The sequence below is a fragment of the Diabrotica virgifera genome, chromosome 7 (assembly GCF_917563875.1).
Source record: "Diabrotica virgifera virgifera chromosome 7, PGI_DIABVI_V3a".
Lineage (NCBI taxonomy): Eukaryota > Metazoa > Arthropoda > Insecta > Coleoptera > Chrysomelidae > Diabrotica > Diabrotica virgifera.
The window spans coordinates 198,206,368-198,232,307 of record NC_065449.1 but is presented as its reverse complement, the minus strand read 5'-3'; the positions used below and the strand labels follow the sequence as shown (position 1 = coordinate 198,232,307).

Here is a 25,940-nt window from a genome sequence, read left to right as displayed (position 1 = left end):
TATTGACCATTACCTTTCCAACAAATGTCTAATATTGAAAATCCGGATATACCTTTCAAAAGTTACTGAGCTCAGAAATTTTGCTAAATTTCTATTTAAAAAGAGGAAAATGTTTGTGGGTGTGTATGTGTGTATATGTGTGGAAAAATTACACCGATCTGAATTTTTTTCCGTTTCAAGAGGGAGTCAGGACCAATTTAGAACCGGTGTCATTTGTGACGTTTGACCACCCATAAGACAGCTATAGCATTGGGTAGGTACAACAGGGCATATTATTTGGGTAAGTGTATCTCAGGTTCAAAGAGAGATAGGAAAACCGTAAATACACAAAATCGCTAGCGATGGAGTCTAGCTTTCAAATGGTGCCTAATGGTCAGGATAGTACATATACATGGCTCAGTATCGTCGAAAAACTGAAAAATTGAACTTTGAAAATTTTAGTTCTTCGACGATTACTCAAAATTTCCATCTACGAGTTGCACTAGTAACTGAGAGTTTATAGGAGAACTCGTCCAATGATGTATTCCTCATATCTGTAAAAATACGAATTTTTAAGTTAAATATGCCTCATAAGTATGATCAAATCCATTTCCGATGGTAGAAACGGCTTTTTAAGCTCACTAAATCCTATAACACCTTCAGATATCATATTTAACCTTAGGTGCATCAAACACTACTTCTAAATACCTGTCAAACTCATGTTTAGTGATCAAAATCGGTTAAACCGTTTAGAAGTTATCGAGCTCCAAAATATAATCCCTTTAACCATTATCACCGAAATGGTCTATAAGGTTATAGTGGTTATGACACTGAACTTGATCGGGCAATCGAGTTCATTTTCCAGCCATACCAATATTTTTTTTCAATCTATCCTTAGGGGAGAGTGTTCTACCTTTGGGCAAATTTCATGTCGTTTGGCTCAAAATGTTTAAAAATTGATTTATAGCGACCATTGAGGCATACGGAAGTAGATACAACCTTTATCTATAAATCACAAAGTATACGTCCTCGGATTCGTTTCAGTTACCTTTAAAAAAAAATTTAAATTTTTTTGACGGGGCGTCCAAAGGTACTACACTGTCTTGTACCTTTGTCCACATTATCTCGCACCTGTGGTCAGAGAACAAATTACATTCGATTAAGAAGAAACAACACAAACGAACGGAATCTTATTTATTACATGAATTATAAGATGACAAACATGATTACTTTACATTGTATATATCAAATTTAACATTAAAGGACATCATATTTTGTTGGCGTTGTGATGTTCCAACCAAATCTGGTGAAGGCAGTTTTTTTAGTATGTCGTCTTCGGAGACACAAGAGACTTCCTCCTCTGAATAGACAAATTTATTGTTTCCAATAACTGTTTTAAAATATTTGACCATGTATTCGTCATCTAAAACCTCAACTGTCTTGGCAACATAGTGTGAAATATTCTTTTTACTCCAAGGCTCCATAGCTGTGGGTGCCTCTCACCAACTACGACGGCGAAATAGCTGCTATACACGAAGCTGCAAAAAATCTTAAAAATTTCCAACACCCCCAAAAAGTTGCCTTCTTCATCGACTGCCAAGCCGAAATCCTCGCTCTGTCGACAAATCGATATACCGACTGTGTCAAAACAATATCTTGCCGCGTTCAACTATCGAACTTGCTGGAAAAAGGGTGGCTGATTACTCTACAATGGATCCCTAGTCATGTCGGTGTTGAAGGGAATGAAGCGGCGGATGAACTTGCAAAAGAAGGCACTATTCTCCCACAGCCCCCTAGCTTCCAATCGTACACATCAGCAAAATCCACCATTAGAAGAGGAATCAAATCGAAGATAAAAGAGCAGCAAATACAAGCCGGTGCTGGAAAATCTTGGGTCCACCTAATAGAGTCACCAATCCCTCGCAACTTGCCGAGAACCATTAGTGTAGCCGTGTCCAGAACAACTACGGGACATGACTACCTGGCTTCCCATCTACATCGCATCGGAGTACGCGAAAATGACAACTGTCCACTATGTAATCAGCCCCAGATGGATGCTGCTCACCTCCCAGTGTGCCCAGCCCTGATAACAGACCCACCCGAGGAGGATGAAGATCGCCTACGAGAAACGGCTCGTCTATACTGGTCAGCGTGCCACCAAATGGCTAACATGCCAAGGGTGGGCGTTGGCTAGTAAGTAAGTAATTAAGTCTTTTTACTGGCCAATTTTACGAGAACAAAATCACCTTCTTTTAACTTAGAAGAGCTCAGTATTTCTTCACTTTCCTGTTGCCCTAATGAATCATCTTCATTTTCGTTTGCCAAAAAAGTTTCTAAATCTTCATCACTTGAATCCTTTGTTATATTTTCAATCTCTTCATCAGATTCATCTGAACTATCGCAGAGAACCTTCCTTTTGACTGACTTTGGTTTTTTTACTTTACTTTGCAATAATTAATCTTTCTCTGGGGTGCCTGTCAAAATTCTTGTTTTACCACGCTTTCGTCACTTTTGAAGCTTTCGTCTTTCGAGCTGCGGCTTTGGGAAATGGGCGCACTACAAACGGGCTTTTGAAGTCAGTGTTAGAAAAAATCTAGAGTATATTCGATGGACACAAAGAATAATTACATTGAAAAAATAAATATTTGATTGGCTGAGATATGAACTTGAATTGTCCTATCACAAGTTTAGTGTGGTAACCATCCGCCTATTTGGGCGATAATGCGGCAAAGGCATTTATAACTCTCAACGTGTAATCGAGATTTAATTTAGACATTTAATTTATAACAACCTTTGAAAACTCTTGATATAAGGATAAAATAAAAATCGCTAAACGCGCCGTAAAAATGAGTGGCACACACAATATTCCAGCTACAAAAGAGCTGATAAAAATATTAAGTGGCTCCAAAATGTATTTTCATGTTGATAGAAAATAAAATTCTAGTTTTATTTTGTAAGAGTACCTTTGATAAAGTTTGCAGTTTAAGGCTCTTTTGTGGCGCGTTTTACTTCAAATATAACAAATACTATGGAAAAATCTTTCAAAATAAAACTATAATTTTATTTTCCATGAAAATGAAAATATATTTTTGTGCCACATAATATTCATATTAACTCTTTTGTAGCTGGAATATTTTGTGCGCAACTTATTTTTACGGCGCGCCGTTTAGCGGTTTTCATTTTTGTAATAATTTATAAGGCAATATTTATCTGTCACTATATAGCACTAAATTAATGTTATTAGCAAGTAAAGCATACTTCCTTTATTGAATATGCAACTAAGAGATGAAGCGACACACTGTATGTTAATAAACAGGGAATACGGTTTCAATATTGGATTACTGACCGGATATCACATTTGACGTCCCCAAATAATAATAATTTATAATTGCTGTCAACGTATGGATTTATGTGTGCACTATTTAGTCAAGCTTATTATTCATAATGCACTTAAATTAGAGGATAAATGCACTTGAATATTAAAAATGGTTCTATTTACCTTTAAATTAAATTTAGAAAATAATACCGGAACTTGAACCTATTATAATAGTTTTTTAAGTCAAAACTTTCAGATATTTGGCATTTTTATTACAGTTATTGCCATCAACATATTTTTTTTATTAAATATTGATGCAAAATCTGGATTCAGATGTACACTTTTCTATTAATCTCATTTTTTATTTTGTTGTAGATCAATATGCATATCTTGGAACAATGATTAACTCAACAAATAATTAGATACTTCTAGGAGATTAAAATTAGGATAGAAAAGGCTAGAGCGAATTTTAACAAAATGGGAAAAGTGATCTGTATAAGAGATCTTAAGTTAGAGCTAAGAGTAAAGTTGACTAGGTGCTACGTTTTGTCGACTTTGTTTTACGGAATGGAAGCTTGGACTTTGAATGCTGCATCAATGAAAAAACTGGAATCATTCGAGTTGTGGGTGTATAGAAGAATTCTGAAAATATCATGGACAGAAGATGTCACAAACAAAGAGGTTCTGAGAAAGATGAATAAAGAAATGGAAGTCTTAAATATGTACATAATGTACAAGTAAAACCGGAAAATTGGAATATCTCGGACATATTATGCAGGACAACTCATTATGCAGGGAAAGATTCAAGGAAGAAGAAGAATTCATAGGTAGACGTAGAATATCGTTGCTGAGAGAATGGTACGGATGTACATCAAATGAACTGTTCAGAGCAGCCGTCTCCAAAGTCCGAATAGCTATGATGATTGCCGACCTCCGTCGCGGAGATGGCACTTAATGAAGAAGCTTTTGTTATAGATTTGTAAAATAGATTATAGAAAATGTTATAAAAAATGTATAATAGCTGTGTTTATTTGAAAGAAACTATGGATTGGAGTAATTTTCCAAAAAAAGGTATACATGAAAGACAAATAATGGAAATTTTGATTATAGTTGGTTGGGGAGACTAATTCCGCAGTCAACAAAAAGTGTACGTATTTATTTGATAGCAAATAATCTAGAAAATGTTATTAAAATTGGTTGGGCTTCACAGGTATAATAATTGGCATAAACAGAGACTCTACTCTGGTTTTTCTTGATCATGTCTATTCTTATAAAAGGTTAAAGATACAGTAAACGTATGATACTGTTAATCTGTAAAATTTGGTTTTTTGATAAAAATGATTAAATATCAAACCAAATTCATTGATTAGAAGGTTGGTTACGATTATTTATTTAAAATATTAATTAAATTATTAATTATTAATAATTAATAATTTATTTAAATTATTAGAATATTATAAATTTCATTTAAAATTTCTAATTTGAATACCTATGTTATTTCATTATTAATTTCTTTTGAACTCAATTTTTAATTTCTTTTGAAAATGACTCAATTTTAAACAATAGTTGGGATTGAATAACTGTAGATTGTCTGAAATACGCAGGCTATCCAAAAACTACGTTAAGTTTGAGAATAGAAACAAGTATAGGAGCAAAGAATGCTAAATTTGCAGTCACTCGAGCGTTATGGGGACCTATTGGGTTGTGATTATTAGGTCCTAAAACCAAAAAAAAGTTAAGTAAAATTTTCCATTTTAGTGGGGACTTTCCACTTTTTAATTAAATTTTCTATTTACAACAATCGTTTTTTCTGATTATATAGCGCCATTTACTACATAATTCGAAAAAATGTCTCGAATAAAAGTTGCTTATTTTTACGTAAAGAATCCAAATCTGCAATAAAAATTTGGGGGTCCTATTTAAGATTTTAAAGTAACCCCCCACTCCACCTCCGTGGTGGGTCGTATTTGGTACCATTCGATAGATTTTTCAAAAATATTTTGAAAGTGTATTTTGCAGTTTTTCGATCTGATGTTCATTTTGCGAAATATCGCGGGGTTTGCATTTAAAATTTTAAATTTACTCCCCACCCCTCTTCGTGGGGGTCATGTTTAGTACTATTCGATAGATTTTTGAAAAATATTAAAGGCGTATTTTTTAGTTTTTTGATTTGACGTTCACTTCGCGACATATTCTCTTTTTTCTTGTGAAACTTTGGGGGTCACCCGTTTCCTTACGCCCCGCTCAAATCATCAGATTTTTGAAATATACACTCTTTTGCATGTACTTAACTTACCTTATCCTAATCTGAGAATTTCGAGTATTTTTAAGGATACATTATTTTTTCGGGCCCCCCTTAATAAACTTCCCTGTGTTAAGAGCCAATATATGGTAGAAGTACATTTGCAAGGTACCAGGTTTCTCCCCATATAATAATCTGACGCACTCGAGTAACTGCAAAAATCCCCGCTTGGGCTCCTCTACCACAAGTACAAGAAAACGATTTTATTATATACATTTGAAGGAGACGCTCAGATACTATTTTTCTACATAATCTCCCAACAAATTCAGGCACTTGTCATAGCGGTGAACTAGTTTTGAAATACCATTGTCATAAAATCCTGCCGCCTGAGACTTCAACCAGGTGTTAAACGCCGTCCCGTAGCTCCGCATCGTCATCAAAGAGCTGCGTTGCCAACCAGGTTTCATTGCTCATAACAGGTGGTAGTCGCTAGGTGCAAGTTCCGGACTATACTGCGGATGAGGAAATACCTCCCACTTGAATAGGGATGTTCACTAATTTTTAAATATAATTAAATTCAATAGATTACAAGGTATATAAAAACGTAACAATAATAAAACTGTTTAAAAATGTATATTTTTTAAGATAAATGAGTTCATAATGTTGATTTTCTTGGAGGCTAGAAAAACGGTACCCTGCAGCGAGGCTACGGTCTGTGACGTCAGCAGTCGTAACGTCTTTGATCGAGGACTAGTTTTGTATACTTATTTACTCAGTGTATTTGAATGTGCGCAGTTTTTTAAGTATTTAATTATTAAAAATAAAGCCAAATAAGTGGTGTTTTGTTCCTGGGTGTGTAAATACATCAAAAAACAGTTCTGACAAGATTTTTATTACCGTTCCAGCCAATTTAAAACAGAAAAAGAAATAATTGATGGATTCGAAACGTTTTTCAGTGTTTTATTGTGAGAAAAAGAAATGATTTGTTGCAGCTAGAACTTAAAATAACTAACTTAAAGAACTAACTTAATAAAATCAACAATATAGAAGTTTTCCAGAGACTTTCGGCCCTTGGTAATAATGTAATTGTTCTTTCTGCATTTACATTTTTCAAAAATACTTATCAGTTTTCTCAGTATTCGAAAAAAATTCCAGAAGTTTCGAGAAGTTTTCCAGAGACTTTCGGCCCTTGGTAATAATGTAATTGTTCTTTCTGCATTTACATTTTTCAAAAATACTTATCAGTTTTCTCAGTATTCGAAAAAAATGAATGAATTTAAATAGCATTGGACCAAGATTTTGCACCTACCCCCTTAAAGAGTAAATGAAAAAGTTTCGGGACCTCAAATTTGTATTCCTTAAATTGGGATATTCCTAAAAACGGGATTCTAATAATACATACGGTAAAAGTAAACCTTGAAATAACTACATGTGGATGTAGGTATGACTTTATATTATATTAAAATCATTAATAATTTAGTGAAAAGATTGGTTGAAATGAAAATGTATAATACCCAAGTTCAAAAATTTTTTTACCTTGGAACAGTTGTCAACTCGAAATACGAAACAACCGAAATAAGATCTAGAGTTGAAAAGGACATAGCAACATTTAACAACATGCATGAGAAATATTTTCACCCATTGCGACATAATATCTCTCCCACTAAAAATGCGGCTGCTAAAATGTTATTATTTCCGGTCTTGCTATATGGCGCAGAGGCCTGGACAATAATGGAAACATTAATGAAAAAGCTAGAGGCATTCGAGATGTGGGTGTACCCACGTATCCTCAAAATATCCTGGGCGACCCACACCAACGTACAGGTATTGCGTCGAATGGGAAAACAAAAAGAAATCTCTTTTACAATTAAGAAACGAAATCTTAAATAATTCGGTCATATCATGAGGCATGATAAATATCGTATACTCCAACTGATAACGCAAGGTAAAATAGAGAGCAAACGCGAACCCGGAAGAAAAGACACTCATGACTTAAAAACTTACGCCAATGATTTGGACAAAAATCGATTGAGTTATTCAGAAACGCCTCAAATGAAATTAAAATTGCCACGATGATAGCCAACGTCCCCAACGGACAAGGCACATGAAGAAGAATAAAAATATTTTTAATACACCTAACCAAGGTAAAGTAATAACCAGCCAATGTATGTATACAATATGCATGCGTACAATGCATGCATACAACTTTCTCTCTTTTTTTTTGTGGAGTATTAAGCATTTATTTTTTTAGCTTAAAGAAGACATGGAAAATTATATGGAATATACACTCAGTAAAGCTGTGGTAGATTTATTTTTTTACAAGATGACAATAAATCATACACCATTGTTACATCTACACTACAGTCGGTAGTTTATACGAATCGGCTTTCTGAAAACCTTCTTCCATTTTATTTGTTTATTTTTGTAAAACCCAAAATATGTCCTCACAAACAGTCTATCCACTTTAAACTAAACAAACTCACTATAAAACTCCACTTTAACCCTGATAAAACAAGAAGAGAACAAAATAAAATGACTTGAAACGTCAAACAGGTAAACAGTAACACTATGAGAATGGCGCGCGCTTGGGGTATGCAACTAGTGACGTCAGGCCAATAGAGAAGCGTTCTTGAAATTTAAAATAATGCTACATTTCTAATAAAGATTTTTTATAGAAAGGCTTTTTCAAATTTGCTGAAATTTTGGACAATTATTCCTAGGGTGTTTCTTAATCGTTTTACATGTTTGAAATGACTTTTTAATTTTTTGTGAACATCCCTATTGAAGAGACAAGTTCATCAGCCACGAAGCTTTGCCGTCCACTTCGTTCTTCATCATGCACATTGGTTTGGCTATTTTTGAATTTAATACAACATTGACGCACTCCACCTTCAGTGATCATATTGTTCCCATAGACAGCACAAACTAAGCGATAAATTTCAATTGGTTTATTGATTTTAGCCAACAAGAACCATATTTTCACACCTAACAATTGGGGAAGTTTTCGATCGCGGTACACATTTCAAACAGCTGTTGTACGAGAGAAGAGACAGTGGCTTCGCACTAGCACGACTGGACAGCTACTTAACGGAGGAACGCTACGATGCTAAGGTAGCCGCGCTAGCCCCGCCCCTAGCGGCTACAGATCAAAACGTAACGAAATTTCTGAATAGCTCTCGTATTTGCAATACTGATAAGTTATTTTGTACCATGAATATTTTAAAGACGTTAACTGTTTAATCGAAGGTTGGTATTTGTATTTAGGATTTAAACAATTCTTTAATTAATTAGATCAGAGGTATGGTAAATTTTGTTGTTTTTATTCAAAATATATTTTCACCTGCTAAGGTTTCAAGTGGGGGCATTATTTATTCAAGTATAGTTCGTTTGGAGTAAGATTCTTATGTATTTTTTTAGTTAGGTTCGACATGTTTCTGTGTTATTTGGTAATTTACATTTTTATGAAGAGGGTTTGAATTAAGTAGGCTAGAAGATTCAAAGTGTTCTGTTATATTTGTTAGGGATAACAAGATTAGCCAGCTGGGTAAATTTATTTTGGATTTTTGTAAGTAAGAGGTAGACGGTAGTGAGAAATTTAATCTATTTATAGAGGTGTTTGCATTTTTCGGGGTTAATATTAATATGTTGTTACTGAAAATAGTGTGTGGGTTTTATTTTATTTACGAAAAAATATTTGAAATAGGTATAATGTAGTTATTATACAGGGTGTTTCATTAACAATTGTCCATATCGTAACTGGAGAAACCTTAGCACAAAATACGAAGACTTAATCCAAAACACTTAAATAAAATATTCCTCATTACCGAGATACAGAGTGTTTTATTACAAATATTCTAAAATGATTTTAGCCCATTGTTCAAGCACCTTTTAATATTTTTTGTTCAAACTTGACACACAGTTTGCACATGTTAGGATACTTTAACTAGTCTTAAAATATAGTTTTCCGCTGTTACCAGAGGCGTGCTGTAGGGATATATACTTCATTTTCGCCCCTTTTTTCCACCTCACAATCTACTCCGCTGTTTTTGTGTCATCCTTTTGTCTCATCGCGATAAAAGTAGTTGTCAAGTTATTTACGTTTAAAGATAATGGATTCCATAAGACTATGTACTTTAAACTACATTCAATAAGATTATGTGTTTAAAATACATAATCTTGTTGAATCCATTACATTAAAACGCAAAACCCTGTATACAGTTTGTACCGGGTGTCCCATAAGCAAAGGCGGCTTTATCTATTGTGCTGCACACGGGCGCCGGGATATTGGGGACGTCGAGCGCCATAGAGCGGGTCCTTTAGTTTGTTTCAACATAAAATATGCTTTAAAACGGTTGATAAAAAATTACATTCGCACTTAAGCTCATTTTATAGATTTCCGCCCGCCCGGCTGTCCGTCCAACAGACGGGCGGCAATCTTTTGATTCGTTTAAAGACATACTGACAATGATTCCGAAATCGTTGTGGAACCTATATAGGTCAAATTGCTTGGGACTTGTCGGGCATTTTCAAAGGCGTTTGTACACGTGTCGCGGGGTAATTTTGCGAAATAAGCTTTGACGGAATGGATTAAGTATTATATAAGTTAACATGTACTACTATTTACTCGTGTACTCAAACCTGTCAAATTTCCTCAACCAATTTTCAACCTTAACCTTACCTCATCGATAAAAAAGTTCATTTTTAATTAAATAATATTAACAGATTTGGGTAGGTTGTTCTGACGCCGTGAATACCTATTGGCTCCCGACAGCATTTAATTTTGCATTATTTGCATCTGGATTTTTGTTTACATTATAAGCGTATTATAATACCCTATGTACTATGATTTGTTTTTAAACCAGGAGGATTAAACTAAAAAGACAGATTCACACCCAAGAAAGTCACTAAAAAAATCACCAAATACCTACATCTTCTTTTTTTGTTGATCATATCGGCCTTCGACGGTAATTCATACATATTATAACGTGTGATCCAAAATTATTTTCACCATAGGTGGCTCTGAACGACAGAGATAGCTACACAGTGCATGTCTATTATTAATTCAGATATACTTTCCAGTTTACGTCAACTTTGACAGATACTTGTCAGTGTACGTACGTCAACTTAAAAACACTATAATTGAACATAAACAGTAGCAGAGGAAGCAAAATTTTAACGTTATATGAATTAAACTGTCTTGAGATTGGGTATCTTTTCAACGTGTTTTCAATCTTTATTCTTTGTTTGGAAAAGTGATCATAACAACACTGAATAAAGCCGCAGTTTTCCGTGACGTCACACTACGGCGGTCTTTCAGAATAAAATAAGACATACGTATTTTTTTGCATGGATAGCTTTGATCCTAATAATTATGGATCGCTCGTTATTTTACTAATACGTCGCTAAAGAGTTCTAAAAACAATTGTTTTTTATATAAAAGTAGACTAAAAATCTAAAAATAAGGAATAACGCAGAAAACACAAAAAATCGGAGATATAACTTAATTAACCTATGAAATGCCAGTAGTGTAAAAATTTCATAAATGTCATTAGTGTCAAAATTTCAAACAGTGGAGTAAACTTGCCTGAGATTGGATTAATTACAAACAAAAATTACGGCACGGTAAATTTGAATTCCTGATATGACGTGTGTTTTGGATCGTTATCCTGATACAACCGGTAATTGTTATTGATACCTAATTTTTGAGCACTAGCGGCGAGATGCTGCCTTAGTACTTATATCCAAATACATGTATTGGTTCATATTCCCTTCAATAAAATGCATGTTACCTACTCCTGCAGACGACATACACCCCCACATCATTACTCCACATCCATCGTGCTTTACCGTAGCTTTCATATTTTTTAATTTTAGTTCTTCATTCGGCCTTCTCCACACTGATATTTTTCCATCGGATCCAAACAAGTTTATTTTGGTTTTATCGGCAAATATTACTGAATTTCAAAAGTTCTAATTTTTATTAACATGCTCCCTGGCGAACACCAATCTAATACGCCTATTTCTTTGACTAATAAAAGGTTTATTTCTAGCAGTTTGGCCGTGCAGATTATTTTTTTGTAATATTCGTCTAATTGTTTCGGGGTTACATCTTTTTCCAAACTGCCTTTCCACCTCATCTCGCAATTATTTGCTATTTCTCTGAGAATCCATCTTTCCTCGCGGCCGGTAAAAATTTTATTAGGCGCCAGCCTTGATTTTTTTTAACTCTATTTTCATTTCGATAACGTTCAATAATGTGTTTAACTGTGATGAACATTTATTTACCATTTTGGATATGTTTCTTTGGCTATATCCATTTCTATGGTGAGTAATAATTAAATTTTTTTCATTAATCGTATAGGGGAGTGCATTTAGATTTTCACTTCGGAAAAAATCAAACAAGATAAAACTTTTTGTAATTTCATTAAGAAATGTTTAATAAACAACATATCAAAAAGTTCTACTCGAGAAGTGGGTGCTTCATTTTTTATTAAACAAATGAACAGCGAAGTTAGATGTTTTTTGAAATAACTCCGAAAATATAATTTTTGGAAAAAAACTGACTTGACCATTGAAAAATTCAGAAAATATTACAAAAAAAACCTTATATAAAGATTTTTCTAAAATTAAATCTCTAGCTTCTGTAATTTTTTATTTATAACGCTAAAGTTACCCTTCTCACACACATTGGCGCAATGTAAACTAGCGTTGGAAGAAGTGCACGGTTGAGTTTTTTAAATGTAATTCTTTAACTAATGGATCAAAAGAAATTTTACAAATTGGACATGAAAGAAGATAAAATAAGCTATCTTATGGTTGTAATAAAAAGAAATAAAATGTATGGACATAAGTACGGTGTGGGCGGAAAGTGAGACTTACATGAATTTTGTTTAAAAATGATTAAAAAATGTGTAACTAATACAATTTTACTTACAAAGCTCTCAAATTTGCACAACTTACCTCTCAATTATCTTACTAAACGATGTTTCATTCAAAAAAAAATCTCAAAAATTTAATTCAATTCAAAAACTTCGTAGTTCTACAAAATTCCCACCATTTTAAGACGGTATTACTCAAGTTTGAATAAATCTAATACAACTTTTTTAATATTTTTTTAAATCCTAGGATGTAATCTTTAAAAAACACTGAATTATTTTAGATTAAAAATGAAATAAACAATTTCTTTTTGAGAAAACTAAGAAAGATAACAAAAATGTAATACAAAAACCGAAAATTACCAGCTGAAAAAGTGTATATACAGAGTGATCAAAACTTTTTTCTGTAAAACTTACCTAAAATTAATTTAATAATAAGCTTCAAAAATAATAAATGTTCAACAAAAAATTTTTTTTTAGCTCATACAGTATGTCTGCGTAACTTGGAACTTATTGATAACTTTTTTAATATCAGTTTTACGAAAAAAAGTTATTCTTTATAAAATACTCTGCATCATATATAACAAAAGATGCAACCATCAAATATCCAATTTTGTTAATTTTGTACGAGGTATGTCAAAAAATATGAATTTCACTCAAGAGTAAAGTACCTTTATATTTCACAATATCGAAAATTTTTATAAAGAAAAGTTGTTTGGAATTAAAAACTATGTTCCAATATGTAATTATATCCTTCTAATCGAAAATTTGTTTTTTTTTTAATATTGTTTCAAATTAATTATACCAAACATCTTTAAATTTTCACTTATTATTTATATAACTGATTTATTATTAATTTTATGAAGAAAGTTATTCGTCATAAATAACTGTGCATGGTCTAACACTTAATATGCAAATATAAAATATGATATTTTATCAATATTATACTAGCTGTTATGTAAAAAAATTGCATAAAAGTGTAATTGCATATTGACACATCGTTTTTAATTCTGAACAACTTTCCATAATAACAATTTTCAGTATTATGAAAAATATAGGTATTTTACTCCTAACTGAAATTTTTATTTATTGACATATCTTGTACAAAATTGATAAAAATTGATATTTTATGATTGCATTTAAAGTTTTAGAATATGCAGAGCTTTTTACTAAGAATAACTTTTTATTTATGATTCCAGTGCAACAATTTTTTGAATATTGAAGAGATAGATTTTGAATAATTGGTTCTTTCTTTCTAATACATTATAATTTTTAATATTTTTGTGAAAATTATTTGTTATCTTTTTTTTTAAGAATGAAATTCCCTATTTGTTTGATTGGATTCTACTTGTTTTTCATTTAAATATCCGCCATTTTGGATCCGCCATTTTGAAATTTAAATTTTTAATCTTTAATTCAGATTCAACAACCTGTTAAAAATAAAGACAATAAATGTTTTAGAAAAATGTTCTTTTTTATGTTCTTTTTAGAAAATCCGCATTTTGGATCCGCCATTTTATAGTTTATAATGTTAACATTTAAGTTAGGTTTATCAAAGCTCTCAAAAATAAATATATGTAGAAATAAATACATTTTGTAAAGAAATTATGATTTTACAACTATTTTTTAAGTTATCCGCCATTTTGGATCTGCCATTTTATAATTTATATTATCAAAATTTGATTCAGGTTCAGCAACCTCTCAAAAATATCCACATATATGTAAACAAACACGTTTTATAAAAAAAAATCGGATTTTACAACTGCTTTTTAAGGAATTTTAGGAAAAAATCCGTCATTTTGAATCCGCCATTTTGAATTTGCAAATTGTAATGTCAGATTCGGGTTCAGCATAATCAAAACTAAAATAAAAATATTGTTTATCAAAATAAAATGTTGAATTCACCCATATTCTTAACATTATTTATACAAAACAATTGTTATTGTTTAAACAATTAATAAACAATTAGCGGCGAAATTTGTGAGTAGAACTTTTTACTTTAACATATTTATAAACTAACAGATAAAAGTTTTAGAAAAATATAACCTTGTTTGATTTTTTCCGAAACATTGTATCTTCTCGTTCTAATTGCACTCCCCTAGTAGTTCGGCGGCCCATTTTTAAATAATTTTGTTATTTGACAATTAAATACTTTGAAATGTCAAATGTCAAATTAAACAGAAATACCTGCTCTATGAATTTAATCTAACGCCTACTTCGCAAATTTCAAATTGATTAGTTGTGTAATGTGTAATGCTTTATCGTATGGCTGCATCATTTTAGCTGTGACATTAAAATCTTACATAAAATAATGAAATATTTTTTGTTATTTACGTATGGTATATTTGAAACCCAAAATATAACCTATGCTATTTTATAAGACTAATAGTTATTTAATTTTAGTATATAATTTTTTTCTAATAAATATTGAGCTACTGACACAAGCTAGTTTTATTGAATAGGAACTGCATCATTTAAGCTGTGAGTCACTGTATTTAGACTACCTTATAGTAAATATCCTATCAAACCTTGGGCGGTTACATAGAATGTGTTAAGCCATCTTGTCATCATCTTGACAGTATCTGGAATTAGCATTTTAAGTCTTCATCACAGGAGACTCACGATGATTCTTAGATCATTTCTATTTATATCTAGTTATTCCCTGGACCTCTTCCTTAAGGTTTCATGTATAAAAACCTTCGAATGTTTGAGAGCTATCTGTTCGTAGGTACCAATAGTTACGTTTTATCCGCTTGACCCAGTCCGATATTGCTGTTTGATATTTGCTGTGCTTTTTCTTATGATAATGACAGGTTCTGGACCTATGAATGTTTTTTGCCACCCGTGGCAAGTAGGTCACCCTTTTCCTTTTTTTTATATCAGTATGTCCATGCACTGAGAGTAAATTTATTTTGTTATCAGATTCTGAAGCCAATTCCAAACCAACTTAGAGTCTATTCCGTTGTCTTCAATGCAGCCTGGCTATCAGACCTAATTTTTATACAGCTGTCCCTGCAGTTCTTCTTTATTAGTTCCTGCAGCTTCTCTGTTGAAGATTTATCTAATTTTAGTAAATTGTATTTGTTATTGTTATTTTTTGACTGTATGTAAGCTTTGTCCATAAGGTTGTAAAATTTTCAGTGACAATAAAACATATTTTTATTCTATTCTATTCTATTCTATTCTGTTCTACTCTATTCTATTCTATTCTATTCTGTTCTATTCTATTCTATTCTATTCTATTCTATTCTATTCTTTTCTATTCTATTCTATTCTATTCTATTCTATTCTATTCTATTCTATTCTATTCTATTCTATTCTATTCTATTCTATTCTATTCTATTCTATTCTATTCTATTCTATTCTATTCTATTCTATTCTATTCTATTCTATTCTATTCTATTCTATTCTATTCTATTCTATTCTATTCTATTCTATTCTATTCTATTCTATTCTATTCTATTCTATTCTATTCTATTCTATTCTATTCTATTCTATTCTATTCTATTCTATTCTATTCTATTCTATTCTATTCTATTCTATTCTATTCTATTCTATTCTATTCTATTCTATTCTATTGTATTCTATTCTGTTCTATTCTATTCTATTCTATTCTATTCTATTCTATTCTATTCTATTCTATTCTATTCTATTCTATTCTATTCTATTCTATTCTATTCTATTCTATTCTATTCTATTCTATTCTATTCTATTCTATTCTATTCTATTCTATTCTATTCTATTCTATTCTATTCTATTCTATTCTATTCTATTCTATTCTATTCTATTTTATTCTGTAGCCAACATAACTTTAAAACGTACATTGTTTTAAAAGAAGACAACTTAGAGTGTAAGTAGGTATTTAAAGTTACAACTCCATTTGGAAGTGTTATGTAGATCAATTACATCCATTTGGTATTCGATTTTATTTTACTATGAGATATTTCCTGTTCTGAAGAAAATTTGTAGGCACTTATAACTTAAATCACTATTAAGGACACATTTTAAGATAAAACCAGTGAAATCTAACAAAATAGAGAAATCGTAACTAATTTCTCATATTCCGTAAAATAGATATGTTTGATTGCCTATCTTAGCTTTCGATATTGCAGTCGATTTCTCCTTAGGATTGACGGATCCCATCTAATTTTAAATTATAACCCTTGGCTGCAGCACATTTTGCCTATTAGTATGTATTTTCACAACTGGGTCAAAGTAGCCAGTATAAGATAGTTCGTTAAAATTCTTCTAGAACCGGACATACTTATATATAGGAATAGCAGAAGTCAGTTAACCAATTTGCATATAAAACAAAAAGAAAAATAAAGAATTTGTGTGTATTTTGTAGGCACGTATTTACAACATCCATAATCGTAAGGTTAGGAAGATGTTGTTTCGCGGGGTAGTCATTCAGACACCCATCTCGCACAAATGCTAGCTATAATGTACTCTTAATAATGATATATTAATGCCTCTCTTTTAGCCCTCTTAGGGTTTTTATATCAATCTTTATTTTGGACTGTGAAAGTAAGCGTCACGTGAGTATCGTTAATTACTTGCGAGGTTTACCTAAACAAACTCCATCAATCAACCTTCGCTTTGTTTGTGATTATAGCAACAACATCTTCTGTATTGACCTAATTACGCTAAAATTATATACATATTTTGGATACATATTATATTATAGAGTAATGCACAAGACCTATTCTTCTTCTTCTTCTTTACGTGCCATCTCCGCGACGAAGGTTGGCAATCATCATTGCTATTCTAACTTTTGACACTACAGCCCGAAAGAGTTCAGTTGAGTTGCATCCAAACCATTCTCTGAGATTTCTCAGCCAGGACATTTTTCTTCTACCTATGCTGCGCCTTCCTTGAATCTTTCCATGCATAATTAATTTTAGGAGTTCATATCTGTCACCACGTGCTATATGACCCAAGTATTGAAGTTTTCTTATTTTGATGGAATACAGTATCTCCCAGCTGTTCTGTATTCTTCTTAGTACTTCCTCATTGGTTATTCTGTCTGTCCAGGAGATTCTCAGCATTTTTCGATATGTCCACATTTCAAATGCTTCCAATCTATTGAGACATTGTTTATTCAGAGTCCATGTCTCCACACCATACAAAAGAATAGAAAATACATAACATTTTAGTACTCGCTTTCTAAGATTTAGGCTAAGGTCTCTACTACATAATATTTGTTTAATGTTAGTGAATGCACTTCTAGCCCCTTTCTATTCTAATTCTGATTTTTTTGGTATATTCGTTTGTTTCACTAATGTATATATATTTTCAAAAAACCTTTTAACCACATATTGGTGTAAGGCAAAAAATAAGGCCACTAATGTTGGTCCCTAAAAAGTTATAATTCTGAACTCGTTCTATCGTCTTATTATTTACGTGTAGATTGATGTTTCTAATATTTTTCTTTTACAAAAAGACAAGACCTACAATTGAATCCCTGAATCTTTACCCGTGCGTCATCATTTAAAGAATACGAAATAAGATGATAAGTTGGAAATTAAAATTTACCAAACTCAACAGTAAGTCACTTACTGTCACTTGCTGTTGCGTTTAGTAAACTTCTATTCCCGACGTATACTGTCGGAAAGTCACTTACTGTCACTTGCTGTTGCGTTTAGTAAATTTCAATTTCCGACTTATAATCGACTTATTTCGTATGCTTTAAATGATGACGCACGGGTAAAGATTCAGGGACTCAACTATATGTATGAGTTAAAAGAAATGACCAGAGACAGAGATCTTTGGAGACGGACAATACACAACATCACGTCGACCACTACACTCCTTTCGGGGGCCAGGATTGAAAAGAGAGAGAGACAGAGAGAGAGTCTTGCTGAGACGTTCTAGTATTGTGGACCTTCGAATCTTCTCCACTCAAGAAACTTTTAAAATTCTTCTATATATAGCAACTCATTTCGAAAGCATCAAGACGATTTAGATCAATTCTATTCACAGTCCATGACTCGACACCATAAAGTAAGACCGAAAACACGTAGCAGCGAAGTAAGATTTGCATCCTCAATGCAAATTTTAGGTCTCTGTTAAACAATAGCTTGGACATCCTTCTAAATTTTGTACAAGAATGATCCATTTTTCATCATTAAACAATGATCCCGTTACATAAAACATGTTTTCTTGATCTTTTGTTTTCTTCTAAACTTTGATATACGATTTGTTCCGGCCATTACCGAATTCCGTTTTGATTTACGTGTATTCTAATTTTATTTAATCAGATTAGATCCTGTTACACCGAAGATTCTGAACGAAAAAACGAGGTAATTCACCCACCGTGGCATCTCTTCTCGATTATCACCCACTTGTGAATAAAACCATACAGTAATAAAAATTCCGTCCGTCAACATCTCATCTTTGGAAATTAAATTGGATGAAGCTGCGCATCGAAAGTTATGAGTCCTAAATTGGATGATATGCCTTCCAGGAACGAATTCGATCAATCTTCGGCAAATAATGTTGATATAGGACAAATGAAAAATTATCCGGGGTGGGATCGGATTTCGGTTGGATGTCTTAATTCTATTAGGATTCGCCCTCTAGCGATTACGTTATTTATCTCCGGTACATTTGCGAATATAAGTGCTTTAATAATAAAGTAATTTCGACTTACGTTCGACTGAATTAATTATTAAATTCCATTAAAACAAAATATATTCAATGTAATCCAATCCAATTATACTAAGATTGTCAAGATTATCAATATTGTTTTTCAAAATCCTAAATCTGCCAAAAAACAAAACAAAGGAAGTTAAAAACAAAGGCCGATAAAAGCTATTAATAATCTGTATATTGCGTGTGCTTGGAAATAATGATCTGTTAATATGTTCTTGATAAATCCTTTATCGTTCCTAAATAAGAAATTTTGCAGAATAAACAAAATAAAATAAATCATAAATATCAAGAAGATCTAAAACTTAGAAAGATATATAAAAGTAGACTTACAATCAGCTTATTATTACCTAGGATGATCGGTTTCGTATGCTACAATTTGATATGCATTTTCAAGTCTCCAGTACTTTAAAACTATTTGGCGTATCCTTATCATTCTTAGCAGAAAGTGTAGGTACGGTACACCCTACTAATTAAGATAAATAAACGTTTCTTCTACTACCAGAGGCGTACGACAAGGGATAGTGGCTGGTTGACCCTTCCCAAATTTTACGCCACTGTCGAAATTGCTATTTTAGTGTACTTTTTTGGTTTCCCAATACTTTTTATGTAAATAATATACTCTTCATTCGTAACGATACAATGATTAATTTTTGGAGATGTTTGAAATTAAAAATGAAGCGACACAATACATTAATCAAAATAACCGTGTCGTTTCATTTTTATCTTCAAAGATCTCGAAAACTAATGACTTTATCGTTACGAATGAAGATTATATTATTTTTATAGAAAACATTTAGGAATCCAAAAATTAAACTAAATAGCAATTCCGCCAGTGGCGTAGAATTTGGAAAGGGTCAACCATTCATTTTTCCCCGTCGTACGCCTCTGGTAACAGCCAGAAACGTTTGTTAAACATAATTTAGTAGTTTGTCCAGTACCTATACTTCCTGCCAAGTATGAAAAGGATACGTCGAATAGTTTTTAAATGCTGACAAAAAATAGTTTTTAAATTTTTAGATAAAACTAAAAAGAGTAACTCAGTAAGGAACCACATTTTATTTAAGTGTTTTAGGTTAAATCTTCGTATTTTGTGCTAAGGTTTCTCTAGTTACTATATGGACAATTATTAATGAAACACCCAGTATACAGGGTGTCCCGAAAAGATTGGTCATAAATTATCCCACACATTTTGGGGTCAAAAATAGTTCGATTGAACCTAACTTGCCTTAGTACAAATGTGATCATAAAAAAAGTTACAGTTCTTTGAAGTTATAAAATGAAAATCGATTTTTTTCAATATAGCGAAATCTATTATAGAGTATAATAGTCCAATCAACAGCCATTTTCTCGTGGAATTTTGAAAACCAAGGTCGATTTCTTTGAAAATTTTGATTTAGGTAGTAATTATAAACTTTGTCAAATCTACCCTATGCCGAACTGCGCTTTCGCCCTGGGGGTGAAAACAACCCCATCTAGGATATGACATTTTTTAAATCAAAATAACTATGGAAATCGAGAGAGTGTTTAATCATTCTGAGTAACTTTTGTTCTATAATTTTTTTTTAAAATGTTGACACCTTCCAAGTTATTTGCTAATGAAACTATGCATTTTTCATTGAAAAAAACTAACGTTTTATAACCGTTTTTCATGAATAACTTAAAAAAATTCTTCTTCTTCTTCTTCCTTCTTGTATGTAGGCTTTAAAGCCTGTTTCTTCTTCAATATTATCCTCCTAAATTGTTTAGGTTATCGCACCACCTTTTTCTTGGTCTGCCAATACTTCTTCATCCATTAAAAAAATTAATTTTATTAAAAAATCATTGAGACCAAAATTGTGTGTAATAAAAAACAGAGATATTCACGTCTGAAAGATCTATGTAAACCTAATAACGACTGAGTTATTTGCTCTGACAAAATAACTGACTGACTTATGACAAAAATAAAGTCCCTCTCTGCTTGTCTCTTTTTGAAATGTAAAAATTAAACCCTCATCGTTACAATCATAATAGTAATTAATAGCTTCCCACTTAAATTTTTTTTAGGTATAGTTGATACGATCCATGTGATTTGACAGGTTTGGAATGCTTAGTTTAGAAAAAATAGTTGATTAAATCGAAAATGATATTTTTACAATTTAAAAAAGTGCATTTTTCTTAAATGTATGTAAAAGTATAAAAATGTTTCAAAAATTAATTGTAGAATTTCTTTTATTGAAAATTTTGATTTTTTTCTGTTTTTGTATCATGAATACTTTTAGGTTTATTTAAGAAAAATGCACTTTCCTTTTAAATTATAATAATGTCATTTTCGATTTATTCAACTCTTTTTTATAAACTCAGCATTCCAAACTGGTCGAATTACATGGATCGTATCAATTATAACTAAATCAAGATAATTTCTAATGGGAGCGACTTTATTTTCGTCATAAGTCAGTCAGTTCTTGTGAAAAAGACTTTTGTCAGAGCTTATTTGAAAATTTTTTTAATGAGCTTTAAAATATGTCTTTTAAGTTTTCCCAAAAGATTGCACCACATTCGAGTTATTTGAAATTTAAGGTTCTCTTCTCCATTTCTAGATTCTTCGAAAATAACCATACTTTAAAGAGCAATAAGTCAGTCGTTATTGACTTTACCTAGGTCTTTCCCAGGCGAATCTCTTTGTTTTTTTATTAGCCACAATTTTATATCTAATAATTTTTTATATAAAATTAAATTTTTTTAAGTTATTCATGAAAAACTGTTATAAAACGTGGGTTTTTCAATGAAAAATGCATAGTTTCAATCGCAAATAACTTGGAAAGTGTCAATTTTGCAAAAAAAATTATGGAACAAAATTTACTCAGAATTGGTAACTCTATCGATTTCCATAGTTATATTGATTAAAAAGTTTCCATCCCCTAGATGGGGTTGTTTTCATCCCGCAGTTCAGCATAGGGTAGATTTTGAAGAAAAGTACATACCTCGGGCGGCTATATTTTGTCTAAGTAAGTACCACATTTTTGTTTTAAGACATCTAAGTACATAGCATTTGTCAACGGTGTATTAAATTAATGGGGGCCTATTAGTTGTGAGCCTATTACTCGTGAATCGTACCTATGTAGATTTTCGTCTGTCCAAATGTGTGAATTACGCAAGTTATATATTTCATCCCTGTAAACTGTGTATCAGTGTAAAAACAGTGTATATAATTTTTCAAACGTGAAAGTGATGATTCCATCTTAATAAATTTATATTACCCAACAATAAATAATGAAATTTTTTTCGGACGTTTGAAATTGAAAAATTTGACAACGATTTGACATTAAAAACTCCCATTATAGCAAGCCAATAAAAAGACAACTAAGAAGAACCCCCATGAAACTAGTTCAGCCGAAGTCCATGAGAGGTCGTCATTGTGACTTAACATCGCGAATTCTACTACTGAAAATTAATGTGGCATTTTGCAATAATTAATATACCTAATTTATAAATAATTTACACTACCTCTAAAACACATGAAAAACCATCAAAATACTATAAAAAAACACAAATAAATAATAACGATAGCCAACGAAAAATCAAATTATGTATCCAAACAATGAAAATATTAAATAATAATAAATAATGAGGATGCAGTCATGGCAAATTATGGCAACATTATTTCTTGTTTAATTCAAATATACATACATAATGCAGGCTATTTTAAATGTTAATTTTATTTTTCATTTACTCAAAAATAAAGCTAATTGATACTGTACGATTTTCTTTCGAGAACAGTAAAATAGAATACTGGAATTTCAGTAAAACAACAGTAAGTTTTAGTATTATTCAAAACAACTTGTAACTTCTGAAATTCTCGAATTTGCTAAAAGGGTTGTAAAATCAGAAAAGAAAATGCTAGAGCAAGTTTTAACAAAATGAGAAAAGTGCTGTGCACAAAAGATTTAAGGTTGGAGCTAAGTGTTAGGTTGGGTAGGTGTTATTCCAGACCAGAAGGCCGCCAATATTGCAGATGTGCTAATCAAAGACTGTATCAGCCGATTTGCAGCGCCTCTGGAGATCTATAGTGATCAAGGAAGGAACTTTGAGAGCGATCTATTTCAGGGAATTTGTGATAGACTAGGCATGAAGAAGACAAGAACCACGGTCTATCACCCGCAATCGGATGGAATGGTGGAGCGTATGAATAAGACAGTCGGCAAGTATTTGACAAAGATGGTGTCCAATAATCAGCGAGACTGGGACCAGTAGTTACCTTCCGTTCTTCGCAATGGCTTATAGATCTCCTGTTAATGAATCAATGGGCCAAACACCAGCAAAAAAAAGTCCTATTTGGACGCGAGATGCATCTACCCTGTGATTTAGGGTTTGGATGTCGACCTGGAGAATGGCTGGTGAGGATTATGTGAATGAATTGCGAAGAAGAATGGATGATATACACGAGTTGGTCCGTTCCCATCTTCAGAACGCTAGCGACCAAATGAAAAAACGATACGATACCCAAGCCGAGAAGGGATGTTTCAAGGAGAACGACAAAGTCTGGCTTTATAATCCAAAGAAGCGAACAGGTTGTTCTCCCAAGTTGCAGTAGTTCTGGGAAGGCCCGTACCTCATTGTCAAGAAAATTAATGACGTTATCTACAGAATAAGCAATATTCCTAGGAGAAAGCCGATGATAGTCCACCATAACCGGTTGGCGCCATACGAGGGAGACCACGACGTAGATGAAGAAGTGGAAGTAAACCAAGTACGAAAAGTACCTGACCTCACATTTGAGGAGTTCGTGGGGGCCTATGGAGGTACCGGTAAAGCGAGACATGGTGTTACCACTGAAGAAAGTGGGCCAGTTCTCCCCGGCCAGTATCAGAGATGCACAAGAATTGGCATCCGTCTTTAGAAGGAAGTTTGGTCGAGTTGCAGAACTTCAATGCTAACTGCCAGCTCGTGGCAAAGTATTTAGCTATGCCAAAGTTAGAATGCCGCCAATTAGACTGGAGAGGGTTCCGAAATATGGTAGAAGAAATTTTCGAAGGCACCGAGATGCAGGTCTTAGTCTGTTGCAATCCGCATAGTTACTGGTGCGGAGCGAAGACCGTCCCCTGCCCCTTTTATACAACTGGGAGTTGTAAAAGAGGGTCCAGTTGCAGATACCAGCATCCAGTTCGAGTCCCGACAAGGTCCCAGGAGGAACCACCTTTTAAGGAGGAGACAGTGTGACATAATTAGCCCACCGACGGTTTTCAGCTCCTGGCCTAACAAACCCGAATTTGTAAACCAAGTAACCTTTTTTTTATGATTTATGATGTTCTATTGCTTCTCGACTTTTGGAGTCTCTTTAAAATTCTTTAAACTTGTAATTATTATTCGAGATGTTGTTATTTATTTCTAGAACATTATAATAATGTATAAATAGGGATTTTTGGAATTAGCAGTTCATTTGTGAATTTGAAAACGTCGGTGTAGTTGTGTCATAAGTTCGCTTGCGGTATTTTAAATTGTGTACGGATGTCGGGATAAGTTAAATTGTAAATAAATAATTACTTTGTAGTGTTTGTTTTAAATAATAAATTATATTATTTTAAGTGTTTTAAAGTGTAAATAAAATATTACAAATTAAGTCTCTCTTTATTTAAAAATAATAATAAAGTCAAGTCTTGTAACAGTCTTTGTGTCTAGCAGTGTGGCCTGCGAAGTTAGGCTATACAATAGAATTGCTAAACTAAATTAGTTACTTATATTAAGCTATTTTATTGTAGCATAGCTCTGAAGATCATTGGGTAAGCCGAAAGCGCTCAGCTTGAAATAAATAGTTTTACAAACTTTTACACGTTCTAAATTTACTTTCTTTTTCCCATTCATTCATTAATTGTTTTTAAGATTTGTTTTTCCTTCTTTGAAAATTGACAGCTTGAAAGGAGTTCTGTCTAATAAATTGTAACAGTAATAACCCCATCATGTGTCCATAACTATTCCATACTTTATTGTATAAGCGAATTGCCGTAAGCAGTGAAAACTTTTTACACACTGAAATCAACGCTTCTAAAGTCTTCTATAAGTTTCCGCAAATTTTCCTCTCATGTAATATAATATATTTGACCCAGTTCCACGAAACATACACCGATAGGTAAACCCAGCCACAGGCGGTGAAAAGATGATAGGAAACCAGAGATACGGAAAGATATGTCGAACTTACAAGGAGAAAGAAAATTCTGCGGGAAGAAAACTTGTTTCAGAAAGCAAATATAAAAATCAGCAGTGGGCGATTTGGGAAGAAAACGGCTTTTTATCTTGTATGTTTGGGTAAACTTCGTAAGAAACTCAAATATTTTATATATTAAATGCAAAATCGTTTCGACAATTTAGGGAAAATCTTGACGACAGTGACTTACTTTTAGGAGGGATAAGACAAAAAATGGGAAGAAAAAAGTAAAAAAGTAATAATTAAAATGACAAATACAAAACTAAAAGATGAGTAGTTAGAGTTGTGATCAAATATTCTGGATATTACGACTTTTTAGTTCATGATTGGCCATTTCTAAATATATCAATAATAACTAACGTTACTCCACTAATCACCCTGCCGTGGTTGATGTGGATTGTATGTTTCTCAATAAGAAAAGTTTTAAAGTTTTTAAATAATAAAAGTGATATAAGAATGTGGTTATGTTTATGAGGAACAGTAAAGGTATTTAGAGATTAAAGACAATAAGATGAATAAAGGCATCTCTGGAGAATTGGATAGTAATATCCACTCTGAGGAAAGCAGCCATCAAAGCAAGAGCAAATGGATTCTCTCTACAAGGAGGAGTTCTGTCAGCTCTACTTTGGCAACCTTGGTAGATGACCTTTTTAAAATTTTACTGTCCACAATACCTTTACTGTTTAGGATACGCTG

General features: G+C 32.4%; 1 protein-coding gene across 1 annotated transcript in view; it reads right to left on the bottom strand.

Annotated features, from left to right (window-relative positions):
• Nucleotides 1-2,184: 2,184 nt before the first annotated feature.
• Nucleotides 2,185-25,940, bottom strand: part of LOC126888696 (nucleoplasmin-like protein ANO39) — a 64,003-nt gene continuing 40,247 nt past the window's right edge. The window contains exon 2 of the mRNA XM_050657066.1: nucleotides 2,185-2,403. Within this exon, the coding sequence (XP_050513023.1) occupies nucleotides 2,185-2,403 (219 nt within the window). The remainder of the gene's footprint in view (nucleotides 2,404-25,940) is intronic.